This window comes from Sorghum bicolor, chromosome 2 (assembly GCF_000003195.3).
Source record: "Sorghum bicolor cultivar BTx623 chromosome 2, Sorghum_bicolor_NCBIv3, whole genome shotgun sequence".
Lineage (NCBI taxonomy): Eukaryota > Viridiplantae > Streptophyta > Magnoliopsida > Poales > Poaceae > Sorghum > Sorghum bicolor.
This window is the reverse complement of record NC_012871.2, coordinates 69,265,291-69,284,837: the sequence shown is the minus strand read 5'-3', so window position 1 is coordinate 69,284,837 and position 19,547 is coordinate 69,265,291. Positions and strand designations below refer to the sequence as shown.

The 19,547-nt window shown below is 41.4% G+C and overlaps 2 protein-coding genes and 1 long non-coding RNA gene across 3 annotated transcripts; 2 read left to right on the top strand and 1 right to left on the bottom strand.

Annotated features, from left to right (window-relative positions):
• On the top strand, positions 1,459-4,727 carry LOC110432394. The gene is made up of 3 exons (XR_002449842.1): positions 1,459-1,757; positions 1,870-2,007; positions 4,624-4,727. It is a non-coding gene; the product is annotated as an uncharacterized LOC110432394 (long non-coding RNA).
• LOC8084054 (putative disease resistance RPP13-like protein 1) lies at positions 2,757-6,771 on the bottom strand. The gene is made up of 2 exons (XM_002460745.2): positions 3,700-6,771; positions 2,757-3,228 (listed from the first exon to the last, which is right to left on the bottom strand). Exons 1-2 carry the CDS (start codon positions 6,662-6,664, stop codon positions 3,209-3,211), a joined length of 2,985 nt encoding a protein of 994 aa, XP_002460790.2. The 5' UTR covers positions 6,665-6,771; the 3' UTR covers positions 2,757-3,208.
• On the top strand, positions 8,202-13,861 carry LOC8084053 (putative disease resistance protein RGA3). Its single transcript, XM_021452377.1, has 3 exons — positions 8,202-12,605; positions 13,147-13,361; positions 13,508-13,861. Exon 1 carries the CDS (start codon positions 8,349-8,351, stop codon positions 12,573-12,575), a length of 4,227 nt encoding a protein of 1,408 aa, XP_021308052.1. The 5' UTR covers positions 8,202-8,348; the 3' UTR covers positions 12,576-12,605; positions 13,147-13,361; positions 13,508-13,861.

The following is a 19,547-nucleotide window of genomic DNA, read 5'->3' as shown; positions in this document are numbered from 1 at the left end:
ATAGGTGAACTGTGCAATTAGTTTTTGTTTTCATCTATATTTAATACTTTATATATGTGCCGTAAGATTCGATGTGATAGAAAATTTTAAAAAAATTTAGTTTTTTGATGAGAACTGAACAAGGCCTTAGAATTCAAAGCATGTGCTTCTGGAATTCTAGGAGGAAGAGGCAGTTCCTGCGACTTGGCGCGGCTGCTGTGGTGTTGTCATGTCGAAGAAAGCCAGATTAATTGATCGTTAGTGCTGGACTGCCGCCGGTACCGGTTTTACCCCGCTTGACCGTGGAAGTATATAGTAGTCCTTGCCAAATTTTTTTGAAATTTCTCATCACATTAAATTTTACGGTACATATATAAAGTATTAAATATAGATAAAAACAAAAATTAATTATGTAGTTTACCTGTAAATCACAAGACGAATCTTTTAAATTTAATTATAGTTTACCTGTAAATCACAAGACGAATCTTTTAAACTTAATTACTCTATGATTAGATAACGTTTGTTAAATAAAAACAAAATTAGTACAATATCAAAAGCCAAAAAAAAATTGATCTAAAAAGGCCCTAGTCTAGTTTGGGCGTGTGATCCAAACCAGTGCGCGACGTTTCCTAGCTCGTTGCGCGTTTGGTCCTGCGCAAAGCAGGGTCAAAAAGTTATGTCACGTCACGTTCGGCCAGGGCGTACCCTTTTAGAATTCAGACCATCCCGGACGAGAGCGTTAGGGCCTTGCAACCAAAATCTCAAAATTTTTCAAAATTCACCGTCACATCAAATCTTTAAACGTATACATGGAGTATTAAATATAGATAAAAATAAAACTAATTGTACAATTTGGTTGAAATTTACGAGACGAATTTTTTAAGCCTAGTTAGGCTATGATTGGACAATAATTACCACAAACAAACGAAAGTGCTACATTGTCGCGAAATCTTTTCGTCCACGAACTAAACACAGGTCTTGTTTAGTTCACCTAAAAACAATTTTTTTAAAAAATTTTCCGTCACATCGAATCTTGCAGCACATACATAGAGCATTAAATATAGATGAAAATAAAAAAATAATTATACAGTTTGTCTGTAAACCACCAGACAAATCTTCTGAGCCTAGTTACTCTATAATTAAATAATATTTATCAAATAAAAATAAAAGTACTACAGTATCATTTTTCTAAAAAATTTTGAAACTAAACAAAGCCCTACAGTACTCTGCAACACTAACATCCCCTCCCCCACCCAAGAAAAAGATTTTGGAAACAACCCATGATTATTGGAGACGCCTCTGAGACCTTGTCTAGTTACAATCTAAAATCCAAAAAAAATTTAATTTTCCGTCATATCAGATCTTTCCGATGGACTTTGTTTTGGCCTGTTTTGATTGGATGTGGATTTTAATCCATTGCCAGGTCTGGGCTGAACTGGTTTTTTGGGAAGAAAAGTTTAGGTCTAACTGGCCCGAACACTGCCAGAGAGAAGAGAGGCCCCACGGCGAGAGCCCAAGCACTGCTAGTGCTTTCCCGTCTGGGCAAAAATACTGAAGAAACGGGTATTCTGAACGCGCCAGAACGGGCAATGCAATGGCGAACTCCCTTGCTTCCGGTCCCTCCCTCCCGAGCCCCGACGAGCGGACGCCAGCTGAGGGAGACTCACCACTCACCAGACTCGGTGGCTGGTACTCATCACTCGGGTATCGTGTAGCGCAAGATTGGAGTAGCTGGCGCAGCCGACGACTTGGTCGACTTGGCCGAAGCGCCGCAGCAGGTTGGTGGGTCGTGCTCGCCACCTGCTCGACGCAATACTCAAGTAGCTTCAGCGCTTATGTGTTTGTGTACTTTTTGAGCCCTGAATAAATTGTTTTGTGTTGCACATGAAGCACCATGCTCGACGCAACGCTCAAGTTTCAGCTGATCAGCTCCGGTGTCCGGTGTGGCCTGCACGGCTCCTATGTCCTGACTGGCGGTGACCATTCGCACTATGTGCCGCATAGCTTGAAGAATGACGAGAGCTCGAGGTACGCCACGCACTTTGTGCCCCTCGTATTCTGTAACAGACTGAAGAAAGTGTGCCATCTGCTTCCTGCGTCAGTGTGTCCAGTGTCCTGTGCCCAAGCCCAAGGTATAGTTTTGCTTGGGCCTTGTTTAGTTCACCCCGAAATTTAAAAACTTTTCAAGATTCTCCGTCACATCGAATCTTTTGGCATATGCATGAAGTACTAAATATAGCCGAAATCAAAAACTAATTGTACAGTTTGTCTGTAAATCACGAGATGAATCTTTTGAGCCTAGTTAGTCCACGATTGGATACTGTTTGTCAAATAAAAACGAAAATGCTACAGTACTGAAATCCGAAATCTTTTCGGAACTAAACAAGGCCTTGTTTTGTGAATCTTTTCGTCTTTCTCCTTCCAAACATACTAGTCTTAAGCCTCCAGTTATAGAAAATATTCCAACATAGTGAATTGCAACGAAACAAAGATCCAAAGCACACAAGCACATATCATATTCTGGTCAGATTATCTTCCAACCTGCAATGACTTTTCAGTTATTTGCCAATGTTTGGCCAACCCATGGGTTTCCAAATTGGTGTCCAAAGTTTGCCAGGGCAAAGTGGAGCAAACTTTCCCACAGTCTAGAAAGTACCACTGATTAGTAAAGGAGGATGTAGGCATCTCTAATTTTTCAGAGCAGACTATTCAAATCACCATTAAGATGACAGTAACCATCGTGTTGAATGCAAAAGTGTTTTTAAGAAAATATGCACTTCTCAAAACTGTACTTGTTTGTTGTACTTCTCGATTTCAATTCAATATACAAGAATTGAAAATAGCAGATACTAGACTCAACAACATGGTCGCTGTGCTAACTAAAACATGACATGTTATTATGTAATAAAATTGTAAAAATGCAGCTAAAAAACTCCAAACAGTTAGCACCTCCAAATGTGAGGATGCAAAAGTTTAATTGATCGTGGTGTGCAACTATGCCTGGGAAACTTGACGTCCCAGAAATTAAATCATCCTTGACAGCAGAAACTGATCGAAGGAAGGCCATATACAAAGTGGTAGATTGCGTGGTATGGCCAGGTCAGGCGACTGCCATACCTTGAATTTTCCATGCCCTTCCCCATCCTGGCTTCATCAGCACATACACCATTAATCAAGGCATGGAGCTCCAACAACCCAACTGTGTCACACCTCATCTTTTGATCCAACCTCAGCCACTGCATATACTCTCTGGTGGATGAAAGTTCAAAGGGTGACAATTAGTACAGTTCCCAATACTCATCTCAGCCATTAAAACTCTCATAGTACATGCATCCCACTGAAGGACATTTAGTACCGAGTTCCATGGACACTTATGAAAATGAACATGTGTTTACATTTTGTAGCAAAGCAACATTTTGAGTTCAACAGGATTACTTATTAACACACCCCAGAGAAGTATTTATGATTGTCTATGATGCAAGCTAGCTTTCTATCGAATTACTTTTGTTTGGAATCTGATGATGTTTCAGAGTTCCAGTTGTTGACAGAGCATGATGCTAAGTAATGAATGACTAAGATAGCAAACAATTCAAAGAAGTTGTTGGCTTATGCTTTCTGACAAACCATACAATTACATTTTTATAAATAAACATTATAAGCACATCAGTGTAAAAGTGTTTCATAAATTATCTTTTCTTGTAGAACTTCATTAAGAGATACCTTTGGAAATTGACACTTCTAGAACCAACTGTTCTTTGCCTTCTGCTTTTAGCTCAGTACAATCACTGGTTAAAATCCTCCTCAGTTTGATGATCTGCCCTCGACCTCCCTGGAAGTATACCTTGCAACTTTGAAGATTCAAAACCTCAAGTGATCCTAAACAATCACATGGAAGATAAATTCTGCCCAAACAATGGACTTTTAAACACGAGAAACATTTTAACTCCTCTGAACAGCTTGGTCTACATGCAAGCATTTCATCACATCCTGAAATATCAAGTTCCTCAAGTGATGCTTGTAAGCAACATAATGGCATGCCACTCAAAACTTTGCAATTCCTGATTTGGACCTTTCTAAGATGTGGAAAGTGAAGGTTCCACGAATCTTGTATTTCTTCTATATCTGACCACTCCCTCCAATTTGGCATATCAAGGAACTTGAGCTCCTCAAGTGATGGAAATACCCTGTAACTTTTTCCATAAAATTCACTTCCAATTTTTTCAACTACCGATAGACCTTGTAGCACTAAAATCAGAAGGGAAGGTAGTTGGCCAAGAGGTGGAAGCGTTCTTAACTGTTTACATTCAACAAGATGAATGTGCTTCAGTTTGGTGAAACGCTCCTTATCTGCCATCCATGCTGGAAGTCCTACTCCCATGTAACATTGAATCTTGAGCTCTTCAAGATTTGCATTTGGTTCTAGGCTGTTAAGTGTTTCCATGCAACCATAAGATGCAATTGTTGATGTGCCTGTTGCCAAGCCCCATTTCAACACCAACTTCTTTAAGTACACTTTTTTGGATAGTACAGCATCACGCTTATCTATGTGGGTTACTTCCTCGAGATTACTGATACAAAGTTTCCTGCTAATTTCATTCAAGTTCTTCAGTTCTGTTATTTTGTGACCTTCTGTTTTGCCAACAGGAAACTCCTCTAACCCTTGGAGATTTGTCAGCTTCCCTATCTTGTATACTAGAGAAACTGTCTGAGCTGCTGCATATAAGAAACGGAGGTTACTTAACTTATTCATATCTCTAGGTAACTCTTTGAAATGACATCCTCGTAGCCCGAGAACTTGAAGAAGGTGCAGCTTACAGAGGGAGTCTGGTATTACTGTTATCCCATTGAAGGAGAGATCCAGGAACCGTAGGTGAGGGAATTTACTTAAGAAATCAGGAAACTTTCTTAACTTCGCTTCAGAGTAAGAGAAGTCTAGTACCCGTAGGCTACCAGGATGAGCCAAAATATTACCAAAAGCTTCATGTGATCTAACTGTTCTGCGCCCATTAAAAAATAAAACTGTCCGCACCTTATTGGCCTCCCCTAAATCCAAGTGCTCATGAAAATCAGAAATATCGATGGCCAGGTGACGATGAAGTTGGAGCCTTCTTTTGGGTTCTCCAGAATCTGTAGCCGCATGGCATTCTTTTCCAGCAATGACTTGTAATGGCTCTTTGATCATGCCAGGTATGATGTACTTGTTTTTCCATATAGTGGGCTGGAAGAATGAGTGGTTGAAAAGCTTATCAAACCATTCCTTTTCCATGTCCTCCACGCAAATTCCATCATGTTGCTGCATGAAACTAGCTATCCACATGTGAACCAACATGTTCTTTTCAAACAAATAACCAGATGGGAATATCGAACAGTAACCCAAACACTTTCTAAGATGATCAGTTAGATATTCGCACAAGATTGCTACTGAAGGTAGAGCAACATTTTCACTATCATCATCTTCAGAAAAGAGCCACCAAGGATTTTCAGAAATATTTTGCCAATGACCCTCATCTAACTTTTGTCTTAGCAGCCTTCCAATTGCTTCTGCTAGTAAAGGTAAACCATGCAAATTTTGCACTATTTTCTTGCCAATTGATTCAAGGGATGCTTTTTTCTGCTTTCCAAATGCATGATGCTCAAAAACTCTGCACATGATTTGGAATGATAGATGATCCAGTGAAACCTGAGCAGTTGTTCTGAAAATATATGCATCCTCTTTTGACTGTGTTGTTAACAACACAACACTCCCGTTTGCTGCCCCTTTCAGTGTTGAACTTAGGGAACCCCAAAGTTCACGCAGATTATCCTGTACATCATCAAGAACAAGGAAGAACCTCTTGTTCTCTATGGTACTGGATAGAGCGCTCTCTGAAGGACCTGTTTGTAGACTATCTTGTTGCTCCATCCCAAAAGAATCAACAATATCTTTGGCAATGTCCTGTTTATTGCGATTACGACGGGAAGCCATCACCCACCCCCTTAACGCAAAATCTTCTTTGGCATTTGGATTGTTGTAGATTACCTGAGCAAGAGTGGTTTTTCCCACACCAGCTGGTCCTATAACAGCAATGACAGAAAACTGTTTGCTGGATTGCACACAATCTTGAGGCTGTTGCACAGATGGGAATATCATGTTTTGCAGCTGTTGTTTCTCTTTGTCCCGACCGATGACCACCGGTTGTGTCGGTGGCAATGGCAGGGGGGTTCTTATTGTCACCCCCTCCTTGTCAGCTAAAGCCACCATGCTATGGAAATCAGGTCCACCGATATGACTGATGATCTTGTTCAGCTTCATCAGTACATCTTTGAGCCTCAGGAGATCAGTGTCAGAGAGGTATTTCGTCACAAACCTGAGAGGGAAGTACACGACCGAGCTAACCTTCTTCTTCTTAAGCACCTCTCGGATTCTCTTGGTCTCGAAGTCGTCGAGCAGGTCCTCGGCCTCGGACACGACGTCCTTGAATTGCTGCAGCCATGTGGCATAGCTGCTGTTGGAGATGGCCCTGCGCTCAGTCACCTCGACCAGGATCTGGATCTGGGGCAACGCTTCCTTTACCCTGTACAGCATCTCGATGGATTCAGCATGCAGAGTGTGGTTGTCCTCCAAGATGGAGCGCACCTTCGCCACGAAGTTGGAAATCACAGAGGTGGCGAACCACCCACCGACCGTCAGCTCAGGTCCAACCATTCCTAGATTGAATCTGTGCTCTCAGGGATCAGGGGAGAGCTTGAGCCTTGAGGAAGAATGAGAGACTGCGTCCAGATTACAGTGGAGTTGCTCTTAGCAGCAAGTCAACGTGTGGTTGCTTGGAAACAGTCAACGTGCCTTATGCCACTTGTTTCTAGTTTTTTTTTCAACCAAATTGTCTGGTGGAATGACATTTTAGCCCTTGCCTGCTTACTGTATACTCTCTCCGTTAAAAAAAATGCTACAGGATGTGTGCTGGTTAACTTTTTTAAAAAAAAATGATCAGTTTTATAGAAATATTAACAACATTTATATCATGAAATAGATTTATTATAAAAATATACTTAGCGATCTATCTAATGGTACTAATAATACATTATAAATATTAATATTCTTTTTTTTATTGGTTAAAATAAAAATGTTTGACTTTTCAAAAAGTGAAAATGACATTCTTTATGGCACGAAGGGAGTAGGTAGTGATGTTGTGTAGAGAAAAACCTTTTATTTCTTGCTACCTAGGATAGGTGAGGTTTGTCCCAAAATATTTGACTTTACATTTTTTTTTCTGTTAATACATTTTCTCAATACATCTTTATCTCTCCTTGTTTTCTGTATACTATATATTTTCACTATCTCTTGTTTCTGTGTCCAAACTTAAAATGTTATTTATGTGCTAAAATCTTACTTGTAAACCAAAAACCATGCAAGCACTTATAAAAAGTTGTGCTTGCAGCATAGACTCTCCTATATAGATGCTCCATGATGCAACATGCTAGTTGCTAAGGGTAGCTCCAATCCTAGAAACCATAAAAAGTTTCTATGTCTATTAATTTATGTAAATATTATACATAGAAATTATATTTTCAATGAATAATTTCTAGAGAATATATTTTCCTAATCAAATATCTTCTCTCTCCATCATTTACCTATGAAGAGAGAGTAAAAATTGAAAAACGGTTTGTAAACAAGAAATTATGTCTTTTGCGTCGATTGATGGTAGAAGAAACTATGGGTTATGCGTTGAGGAGGGTTGCTTGTTTCTTCCCCTAATTAGGAGTGTCATGCTCGCATGCCAGTGGTCTGCCTCGCCTCGCCGCATTTGGCCATTTGCGAATTGCTACGCATGACGGCAAGCCACCCTCCGCGAAGATGCGTGCATTTTGAGTATTTTTGAAAAACTAAACAAGGCCTTAATGCCCTTTGTATTGTACTCGCTCTTTAGCGATCTGGTGTGAGATGGGTACTTGGATAATTAGGCCTTGTTTAGATCCGAAAAGTTTTTAGATTTTGACATTGACAAATATTATTTAATCATGAAGTAACTAGGCTTAAAAGATTTGTTTCACGATTTATAGACAAATTGTACAATTAAATTTTATTTTTATTTATATTTAATGTTTCATATATGTACCGTAATATTTGATGTGATAGGGCTTAAAAAGTTTTTGGTTTTGTTTTTTTAAGGGTGAAGCCTAATATCCGCACACGGTGCAGTTGGACTTTTCCTCCCTAATGCCCTTTAGCGATCTGGTGTCAGGGATGGGTACTTGGATAATTAATATCCGCACACGGTGCAAGTTGGACTTTTCCTCCCTTGCGACAAGCCTGTCGCTGATGTATACACGTCCTTCGTGTCCATCCCCTAACCTAATTCCCCATTCTACAGATCTTTGCAAGAACGAAGATGGAAGACTATGGACGGTATCTGCCAGCTGCCATCGGAAGGTTGGTGGGGAAGCTGCGTTTCTATCTAGGAAACAGCAGTGATTCAGGCAAGTTCAAAGGCACCATGAAGATGCTCAATTTATTGGAGGAGAAGCTCAAGCTCCTCCGAGATGGGGATCTGCAGCGTGTTAGTATAGACAGAGAGGAAGAGATGAACACATGGCTGCAGCAGGTGAAGGAGGCTGCAGACGACGCAGAAGAGCTGGTCAAGGACATGGAGGCCGGTGAGTCAACAATTCCTGATGTTATGGCTTGGTTTCGTTCTGATAGCAGTAACCTTCTCAGAATGAAATATACCATCGGGAGACTTGTTAGGGTGTGCACTGAAGGTGAATCCCTTCTTAGCATGGCGGACCTGGATGAGGATGTCCCGGAAAGCAATGGAAATGATAGTGCTCCCTGGACCCCTGATCACACCTATGTTGTTGGTCGAGATAAGGAAATAGCTATGATTTTGGACATGATATTGGATGATGCTCATTTCAAGGCAGCGACGTCGCTTGAAAGCTGGGAAACTATTGACAGCTTACAAATTTCTCAGAAAGGATGGATCATTGAGACCCTCAGGAACATAAATCTATCTCTGCAGAGATATGAAGATGCACAAGTATCACCTTACCAAAAGGAAATTGGTGGCACAATAGAATATACCCGTGTGTACAATAATACTGTAAGTGAACCGACGAACCCTGTTATCATTCCGATTGTTGGAATCAGCGGGGTCGGTAAAACAACGCTTGCCCAGCTCATTTTCAATAATGAAAGGGTCCAGAAGCACTTCCAGGGTCAATCTGCATGGGTCTATTGTACTGACAACATCAGAAAGGAAGAGTTGATGACAAAGGTCTTGGTATCTTTGCAGCCTTCAGACAAGATGAACAGCTTCCACAATCAGCTTCAGAGTTTCATAGGAGGAAAGAGGTTTTTCCTTGTGCTTGATGATGTAGCTGATGAGATACGCACAGTTTGGGGTGATGTAATAAGTGTTCTAAGCAGAGGTGCACCTGGAAGCGTCGTCCTAGTGACAACCCAACTGTATGGTGTGGCCAACTTTATGGGGACTACGACTCCAATATTTTTGAATCCTCTGCAGTACGATGATTTGTGGAAACATTTTAAGCATCATGCATTTTCTGGTAATCAAAGTACAGAAGCTCTGGAGTCAATTGGCAGACAAATAGCAGACAAATTACATGGTCTTCCTTTAGCAGCAGCAATGATTGCGGTGTCATTGAGAAATTATTTAGATCAAGTGCACTGGAATACTCTCTTAAAAAGTTGGTGGTGGAGTGTTTCAAGTAATAGTTTGGGCATCCACGTTGCAGCTTCTCTTGGAGTTTGTTACTGTGAATTACCTGCATATTTGAGGCAGTGCTTTATTTATTGTTCAATATTTCCTAGAAACTATATATTTGGAAAATATGAGTTGATCCAGATGTGGATAGCTAATGGCTTCATTGAGCTAAACCACACTGCTGGTACAAGAAGCTTGGAGGACGTAGCTTCCGAATGGTTTGATGAACTTGTTAATAGGTGCTTTCTGCAACCAACAATTTGGGAGCTCCGATATGTTATGCATAATTTGGTTAGGGATTTTGCAATTGCCTTAACTTCTAATGAGCATCGTGGTGTTGATTGTGAACTGGTAGATCTTCCACACAGTGTCCGCCATTTATCCATGGATATTGATAATATGAACGTGCCATGGGCTGACTATAACACTAAAAGTTTGCGATCACTAATGTTGTTTGGTGGCTTCCATGACACCAAACCTAATGAAGGTTACAATATTAGCCTTCTGGAGAGGTCTTATGACACTGTTGGTAACATTTCTGAGGGGTTTTCTGACTCAATTGATAAAGGTGCTAACATCATTTTGAAGAGATCTTGTGTGACTATGGACAACATTTTAGGGAAATCAACAAGCTTGCGCTTATTGAATTTGTCTAACATGAGGCCCGATGCTGAATCGGCATGCATTGATGATCATCTACCTGTTGAGGATCATGTTGCAGCCTTTTCGAAGTTCATTACAATGAATCCAAAGCTGCCGCAGTTGACTCATCTCAGATACTTAGATTTTTCATACAGTGGGATTACTCAACTTCCTGATTCTTTATGTACCTTGTGCAATCTACAGGTTCTTGGCTTGCGAAGCTGTAGATTCAGACAGTTACCAAGACACATGAACTCATTAATTAGCCTACGACACTTACATGCAGATGCAGATACAATTGCTCTAATTAGTGGCATTGGAGGGCTAACAAAGCTCCAAGACTTGCACGAATTCCGTGTTAAAGCAGAGGATGGCCACAGAATAACTGAGTTAAGGGATATGAGGTACATTCAAGGTTCCCTTTGTATCTCAAATCTTCAGAGTGTGGCCAGTCAAGTGGAGGCAGCTCACGCTAACTTATTCAGAAAGGACCGTATTACTTGTTTACATCTAAAATGGGACAGAAGTCAATATTTGAGTGGTAAATATAACCCTTTCAGAAAGGAGTTGAGTCAGTATGATAAAGGTCAAAAAGAGCCAGGTCATGTTTCCTTACTTCAGAAGAATTACAGGTCTTCAGATATTTCAGGATCAATTGTGAATCTACCAGGGGTATCTACACCTGATCTAGCCATTGACATACTAGAGTGCTTGTCTCCACCAAGGAATTTGCAAAAGCTGAAAATTTTTGGGTACCCAGGGTGTTCATTTCCAGATTGGATGGAACGCCTCAGATATATCCAAGTTATTGAGATAAGCCATTGCATAGAACTGCAGGTACTTCCTCCTATTGGACAGCTGGAGCATCTAAGGAAACTGAAGTTATATGAGTTGCCATCCATAAAAGATGTCAGGTCTGATGTATATGGAACCTCAAATGTTGTCTTTCGTTCTTTGGAGGAGCTGAGTTTTGGATCCATGGTAAAATGGGAAAATTGGGCAGATGCAGAGAACAGACAATTCTTTCCAAACCTGCAAAAGCTGCAGATTAATAGGTGCTATAATCTGAGGGAACTACCTTATATGGTCATGGGCTTAGCTATCAAAGAACTTTCACTTTCACGTTGTGGTTCATATTCCAGTAAAGTATCAAGTTATTTGTGTCGACTAACCTGTCTCACACATTTAAAGGTAAATGATTGCTCACAAAAGTTAATCCTTCCATGTCAAAACTTGGTATCACTGGAATACCTGCACCTTTCAAATTGTAAGGAGCTCTGCTTTGAGGGTGGAATTTTTTGTATGAACAATTTGAAAGCCCTACATATTTCCAGCTGCCACATAATCACATTATCCCTAGAGGAAGAGATCGGTCGCTTACTCTCAGGTTGGGCACTAATGTATGGAGAAGAGCAAGCACTTCTTCTTAAAGCTACTATTCTTCAGTTAGTCAAAGCGACAGGCATGAAAAGTAGAGAAATCCACCTTCCTGTTTCTTCTGTAGTTGCATTATCCAAAGAGCCGGGCAGAAAAAGGAGAGACACACCACATAAACATGAGCGCATTCATGTTATGCAATCTCTCACTGACCTTACAATGGATAACCTTTCCCAGTCTCTAAATCTTGATAATATTCTTTGCAAGCTTTCAGCACTTCGCACTCTGTGTCTTCACAAGATTTCCAAAATATCTGTTCTTCAAGAACAGTGGCTTGAACAGATTAAGTCCCTACAGGAGCTGGAGTTTTCTAGTTGCTACCTACTCAGGAAGCTCCCCTCGAACCTGACCTCTCTGTCGTCCTTGAAGAAGTTGAGTCTGCAGTCATGTTCCCAAATTCATTCGCTACCATCTAAAGGTCTACCACGGAACCTAAAGGAGTTACAGATACTAGGTTGCTCACATATCCTAGAGGCACGATGCCAGAAGGAAAATGGGGAGATATGGGTGATGAAGAAGATACAGGACCAGCAGATGCAAAAAATAAAAGAATATCGACAGAAAAAAACAAACGAGTTCTGGCAAGGATGGCAGATGAACGAGGAAGAGTGGATCCAGTGTGCAGGAGAGGAGCTGAAGGATAAGGGAGAGTGGTTGATGAATGAAGAAGAGGACTGGCTGAAGCATAGTGCGATGGAACTGGTAGATAATGTAGATGTGTGGCGCAAGGCCATGGGAGAAGATTGGCCAAAGATTGCTCACGTTCCTTATATCCGCGTGAATGGTGATATCATACAGAACCTTTATCTCTGAACCTGCAGCCTCACCAAATCTGTGTGAAAGGTAAAGTTCAACACTACACATTACAATTGCCTTGTCATTAGCTTTTATCAATTGAATCTATGATGCTATTTGCCCTCTGCTTGGGCATTTCTTAGGGTAAATCACACATTACGTTCTAATTTGCTACCTTATTCTTGTGATGCAAACACCAAATAGGTACTTCTAATTTGCTACCTTATTCCGTCTGAGTATAGGCTTAGCAAAGATATTACAGTTTGAGAAAAAATGTGTTCCGAACTTTCTATTGCTGCAGCATATTTTACCCAAAAAAAAAAGGGTGGCATAAGCATCACAATTCACATGTGGACCTATAGCTTGATTTCCTTGTAGATTTCATTTTTATTTTGTTCTGAACTGCTAATGGACGAGGTTACTGATGCATGGCGGGCTTATTTTCTTCAGTTGTTCGTGTCATCACCCATATTATTCCGAATTAATTGGGCGTGAGTGGAGAATAGTACACGTTTTTATGGAAAAGAAATGAATTATATTATCCTTTTTCCCTCTATGCAAATGATTGTAAACCCTTCATGGTTTGCAGGTTTTTTAGTGTAAAGAAGTGACAACTTCCAGGAAGCTAATACCATGACGCATTCCACATCCATGCACGATCCAGAAATTGAGCCATGGAACCAACTCAAGCACATCCTTGTACTGCAAGGCAGCTGCATGATCTTTGTGAAGCGTCTTGCCAGGTGCAGAGAGCTTCAGAGAACAACATAACCGGCAGCTTGGCTCCTCAATGGACTGTACCAGGTATGCAGGTCGTCTTTTTTAAGATAACAGAACAAAATCCCAGCCTAGGCAAGGCTAGTTTTGTGGAGTACTCCTATTTGGAACGCATTGAGGAAATTTAATGTTTCCACTGGATATTCTAACGCATCAACTTGTCCACTCTCCAGTGTCCTCACCTCATGGAGCCCGGATATCCTGCATCTTACTGCTGATGCACGTACCAGGACTTGTCTTCTGCCAGGCAGCTGTCTGAGCGAAGTGGCAGTTGATCAGATGCACAAGCTTCAGAATTCTGAGTTAAAAGTGCATTTTTTTTTTTGTTGAGTGCATAGCTTGTAAGTGCAGATTCATAGCTAGAAGTCATTTTTTAATAGAGTGAGTAGGAGTACTTTACAAAAGATTCTGATTTCTGAGTTAACGCAATTGGTATAGTTGTTTCCTAGTCACCCTTGACGCTTAAACATATGCTGGATTTTGTTGATATATGGAGGAAACAATACGTGATTTTCAGTGCCAAGAAATATATGGAGGAAACACCATGCGATGCATTGCACTTCGATCTGTGACTCTGTTTGCAGAACTGCGGTGGTACTGGTGCGTAACTCATGAGTGCACGCTAACATGCTGTCTGGCATCAGCTCGTCCGGGCCTATTTTTTGGTTGGGAGCTGCAAAAAGTTGCCTGGGCCACAAGGCAACGTCCTCGGGCTTGTATTTTGGTAGCCTGAGGCTCAGATGAATGCCTGGCCAATTTGCCCCTACAGACAAACTCTTATTTTTAGAATACATCTTAGCTAGCTAAGACCCTGTTTGAAAATTTGAAGAAAAATAAGAATAGGGTGGAAAATAAGAGTGAGATCTAAACTCTTGGATTTTAGGATATAAGATTTTTAGTATTTAGAGATTTTTAGTATGCACAAAGGCAATGATCACTATAAGAATTTAGATTCTATATTCGCTACCAGAATCCAGATTCTCATTATCAAAATGACATCTAAATAGGCCCTAAGTTGATACGTAAAATTTGGTGTTTTCTATGTTGGATTTAATTGGATATTATTGACTCTAATTAGGTCACCACATGGGTAAGGAGCTAGATTATTCAGTATACATAGGCCAAAGATCAGCCTAGTTGACTTTTAGGTTGGCCATCGCCTACGGCGTGCTCTTAGACAAGCACTTTACCCCGTGTCTTCAACGATAAGTGTGATACATAAGACGCGTTACCAGAGGAGTCTAAGCACGATACATAGATACATCGATGAGGTCTCTTGAAACCCCAAACCCCACATGTCCGAGAGAAATCCCATCAGGCATGGTGCGGTGATCGATGGGCTACTGTAGCCGACCTGGCCACTCCTGTCGTTGGACCACCAACCATGCAACAACAACTAAGAAAGAGGAGCAGTAGTAGATGGAAAAGGGGAGGATAAATGTGTAGTATATGTGTTTTTTGTCGATTCGATAAATGGGATACTTAGTCAGTAGTGATCCTCTCACATAAATATAAAGTTGGCCTTATCCCACTAGAAAACCTTTTTTCACATGCAATTTATATGTTTCCCATGAGATTCGATGGGCTTTCAAAAGAAAAACATGAATTTGGGTTTGGACTGACAAACCGGCCTAGGGTGGTTTACATAGGCCACAAGGGACACTCAGGAAAACCAGTCTAGGCTATTTGTTTCCAAAATTTCGCAAAATATGCCTAAATCACTCTGAGTTTGATCTGTTTTGTTTGTTTCTTATTTGTTCATGTTTTTCAATCCATCTTCAACTCTCCAATCACATTTTGGTCATCAATAGGTTTCTCCTATTTTTATTTAGTAATTAAATCAAAGAAAATTCTAAGACCATAGTTAATGCTAGGTGCAATATGCACATGTCCTTTGTGTAGTGCAACTAATAGTTTGATGAGTGTTAAGTACACGATGACCATTTTATGTGTTAGTGGATCATGATGATGATAATATGTTAGTGGGTCATGATGTCTTTGTAGTTTCTATTTCTAGTAACAAACAATTGATGTGTCGATTTTATAAGTTATTGGTAATGGACAATACCGAGATAACGACTCTCTTGATGTGTCTGTTCTTCATCTTCATCTTCTACAGTTGCTGCATAAAAGGAGCACTCCTCTTGTCCATGAGAGAAACACATAACCAACGACGCCATCACGCTATTATTTGTAGGATCTCTGGAAGTACAGGAAGTGGCCTAGAGGGGGGGTGAATAGGCCTGTTCAAACTTTTTCAGCAAAGTTTATCAGTCACACAGGCAAGGGCGGCAGTGAGGCCCTCCCAGGGCGGCACTGCCGGCCTCAACAGAAAAAACAAACAGAAGCTTAACTGAATTGATTCAAAGTTTACCCAGAGAAATTTAGATCAACTAAATTTCCAAGCTTCCTGCAAGATGTTAGAGCACAAGTATGTAGCTAGAATGTGCTGGAGCCTTCCCACCAAGTAGATCGGCCTCAAATCCTAACACAAACTCATACACAAGTGAAAGCACACAAGACACACGATTTTTACCGTGGTTCAGCTGTTGCCACAACAAGGCTTGGCCTACTCCACGTTGTTGAGGTGCCCACACTAGGACCGGCTTAGCCACACAGGCTTACCTTCTCCTCGTTCTCAAAGCAAGGATTTTACCCCTTGCAAAGAGTGAAGAATGTATTAGCTGCAAGGGTAACCTTACAAACCTTCCCTTGGCTGCCACACAAGTTGGCAAGCTCTAGGGCGACGCCTAGCCGGCTAGGAGCAAGCTCCAAGAGTAACAAACTCAAGGCTGCCGGCCAAACGTGAACCAAAAGCTCTTTTTGACGCTGGGAATCAATGGATCTGCTCTCCAATCGAAGTTTGCTGCCTTTTCCCTCAAGTTTTGATGGTTGGAATCAAGGATTGGCTTGGAGGCTTGAGGAGCAACAATGGAGGGAGAGAGAGGTGAGCTCTGGTCTGTTTGCAACGGTTGGGAGCGAGGAAGAAGAGCAGGTTACCGTTTGAGACGGTCTGGAAAGGTATTTATACCCAGCTCTCCAACTGTCACAGGGTAGGGCGTCAGTGCCGCCCTTAGAGGGCGGCAGTGCCGCCCTTGCCTGAACCAGCCTGAAAACACCAAAGTGTGGCGAGAAAGAATATGCTGGCTAGGCTTGGGTCTGAGGATATTGATGAGCTTTTGAGCCTTTGGTTCACAATTTGATCAACAAACTTTGAGTCCCTCTTTATAGTACGGCTTTTCCTATACTCAAATTCAAACCGAAAAAGAATTAAACCTCCTTTGGAGCTAGGAAAGCCATCCTTTAGAAATGGGGGATCCTCCATGGTATTCAACAACCTCTTTACTATATTCCCTACTTGTCATCTCAGCAAAACTCATTAGTTCCCAAATTTGGTGGTCATCAACGCCAAAACCCACAATAGGCTTGATTGCACTTACAATCTCCCCCTTTTTGGCGATTGATGACAACCAAATTAGAGCTTACAAAAGATAATAATCATAACTGAGATTTAAATGGTCATGGGCATAGGAGCTCCCCCTAAATGTATGATTGGAGTTTTGAATACTCAAACTTGACATGAAACTTAAGCTTCATACATTTAGCAAGTGATGGAGGACCTCCCCCTATGTCCATGACTTCTGTGGGGTGCAACAAACTGTGTCACAAAATAACCGTGTATGCATATGACAGTTTATACAAGCAGGACAGCATGCTGCTGTAGTAGAGGGCCTCACTGCCGCCGTGGTAGGGCGCCACTGCCGCCCTTGCTACACCAGCAAGCTGACAGAAATTTCAAAAAAGCATTACACCACACAAACAGGTTAACCAATAGAATTTAAACTAATAATTAAGCTTGACAAGCAGTTCACAAGTATATGTTCACATCCGAAGCAAATAGAGACAAGTAAGTAGCATTATTACAACTTAAAAATAGTTTTTGAAGAAGCACTCATGCTCACAAACTAACAACTAACACTCTCATTGGATCTGAACATGAAGATCTGCAGCTGCAGTAACGAAGTCCAGTCGAAAAGAATTGACCCCTCCAATTTCTCTAATTTTCTCCCCCTTTGGCATCAAGTACCAAAAAGAGAAAAGAAGAGAGAAAGAAGAGAGAACAACTCACTCATCATCGTCATCATCGTCACTGGAAACCACGGCACGACCAGCCCTATGAGTAGTAGCTGTGAAGCGAGAGGCTCGCGTGGAACGTCGAGGGGCAGCCGCTGAAGTGCTAGCCCGCCGCTGTCTAGCATCATCCCTGAGCTGCCGATAGACACTGCCTAGTGTCTCCTGAAGATCTGGATCATCATCATATCCCTGGTGCTCATCATAGCTGCCATGTTCTTCATCAGACTCTGTGTCAGACAGGTGAGGAAGATCTGGAAACTGAGGAGGTGGAGCCACGGGTGGAAGAGGAGGTAGACCCTGAACCTCTCTGGCTGCATTTATTGCATGCCTGCTCTCCATCCTGTCATCATACTGATTTTGTGCCATGTAAGAACAAGTGCCAAAAATAGCCTTCACCCATTCTGCCAACTTCTGAAAGCGCTTCTTCTTCCTTCCATCTCTCCTCTGTGGCACACTGTGGCCTCCCTCACTATGGTATGAGCTCTCTACTGCAGGAGGTGGGGCTGTTTTACCACCTTTGGTTTTCTTGATGTTATACACAGTGTGGCTGCAATCCTTAGGATATTTGAATCCAGTCACTCTCTCAATCATAAACATCAAATAAGGAGCATAAGGAAGTGACCTCCTCCCATCATCCATAGCATATGCCAGTTCTACCCATATGAACCTTGGAATATTAAATTTATCCCCTTCTGGAAATCTGGACAGCACATTAGTAATATGGCCATTGAGATCAGTGGCATTGTCTTTTGGGTTGAGTGTCATTTTGATAAGATTGTTCATCACATAATAGAAACTCTTCAACCCAGTCCTCCTGTTGTTCACTTGGGTTGGATCTTCCCACATAAAACTCACCTCATGTGGCTCAAACCTTCTCTCATTGTGAATTCGAGAGTAGGTTCTATGGTCATTTCCAAAACCCAATATCCTGCAGAAGGTAATGAAATCAATCCTATAATGAGTACCATCTGTCATCCAATGAACCTCATCATTGTCTCTGTTCCAGAAGTAGGTAGCATGAAACTGGGCAAGTATCTCTCTATTCCAGTCATATTTAAAGGACATGAGAGTGGACAGCTCAAACTTATCACAAACTTTAATTGCAGCATCAAAATCAGGCTCCTCTTTTGCTTGCATAGCATCAAAATCAATGAAATGCATCTCACAAATCTTTCCCTTTCTAGCTGGTAGAATAGCAGTGGCATAGAAATTTGAATGAAAAACATTCCAGAAACGATAATCAACACCACTTATCTTGCTGTGAGCATAGGGATCCATCTCTCTAGCTTCCTCCACAGCTTTCCAGCTTGCTGCATAATTGACTAAGGGATGATCCACTGTGTCATTTGGTGCCTTGAGTTCAAACTCATCAGTGTTGTCCCTTATATAGCTGTCATCAAACTCTATAATGTGCAGGGGAGTGCTAGGACAACCTATGGAAGAGATGGTGAAACCAGCCTGCTGCAACATTTCTTCTTGCTGAATATACTGCTGCCTTGCTGCTCTATCATCTCCAAAGAATACTCCAGAGCTGCTGCCTCTGCCCCTGCCTCTGCGAACTTGTTGCTTGGTGGTTATTTTCCTTTTTCCTCGGTCCATCTATGCCAAAATTGAGCCAAATCAGAAACTGTACAACTGGCATATAGTAGAGCATATGTAGAGTCAATTGATCAAGTGAGATGTGTAGAATATGGACTGTGGGAACTCCCCCTAACCAAACTGGTCAGGTGAGGGCGGCACTGCCGCCCTGCAGAGTTTCTGCAGTCCCTACTCTACACTTCATCACTTATTCAATTTACACACATGTGCACCACTGTCCATCATACAATCTCTAATGCAGTTCATATGCAGATTAAGTCTAGATGAGCATGAGCTTAAAGAGGATGAACAAACGAACTAGGATAGATTTAATCTATGAACTTTAATCGATTCACTTTCCCTTCAATGCATTGAAACTGCAGAGAAGCAGTTGCCAAGGCCGGCACTGCCGACCTTAAGCTCCGGCACTGCCGGAGGGCATCTTTCAATACGTCGAGAGAAATCAAATCCATTCAAATCCATCCACTAAACCTCTTCCTA

What these genes read in the sequence shown, in the direction of transcription:
- LOC8084054 (XM_002460745.2), bottom strand. Translation starts at nt 6,664, where the DNA reads ATGGTTGGACCTGAGCTGACGGTCGGTGGGTGGTTCGCCACCTCTGTG. An exon ending in AGAAGTGTCAATTTCCAAAG is followed by an intron (nt 3,229 to 3,699) that starts GTATCTCTTAAT and finishes TTCATCCACCAG; the next exon opens with AGAGTATATGCAGTGGCTGA.
- LOC8084053 (XM_021452377.1), top strand. Translation starts at nt 8,349, where the DNA reads ATGGAAGACTATGGACGGTATCTGCCAGCTGCCATCGGAAGGTTGGTG.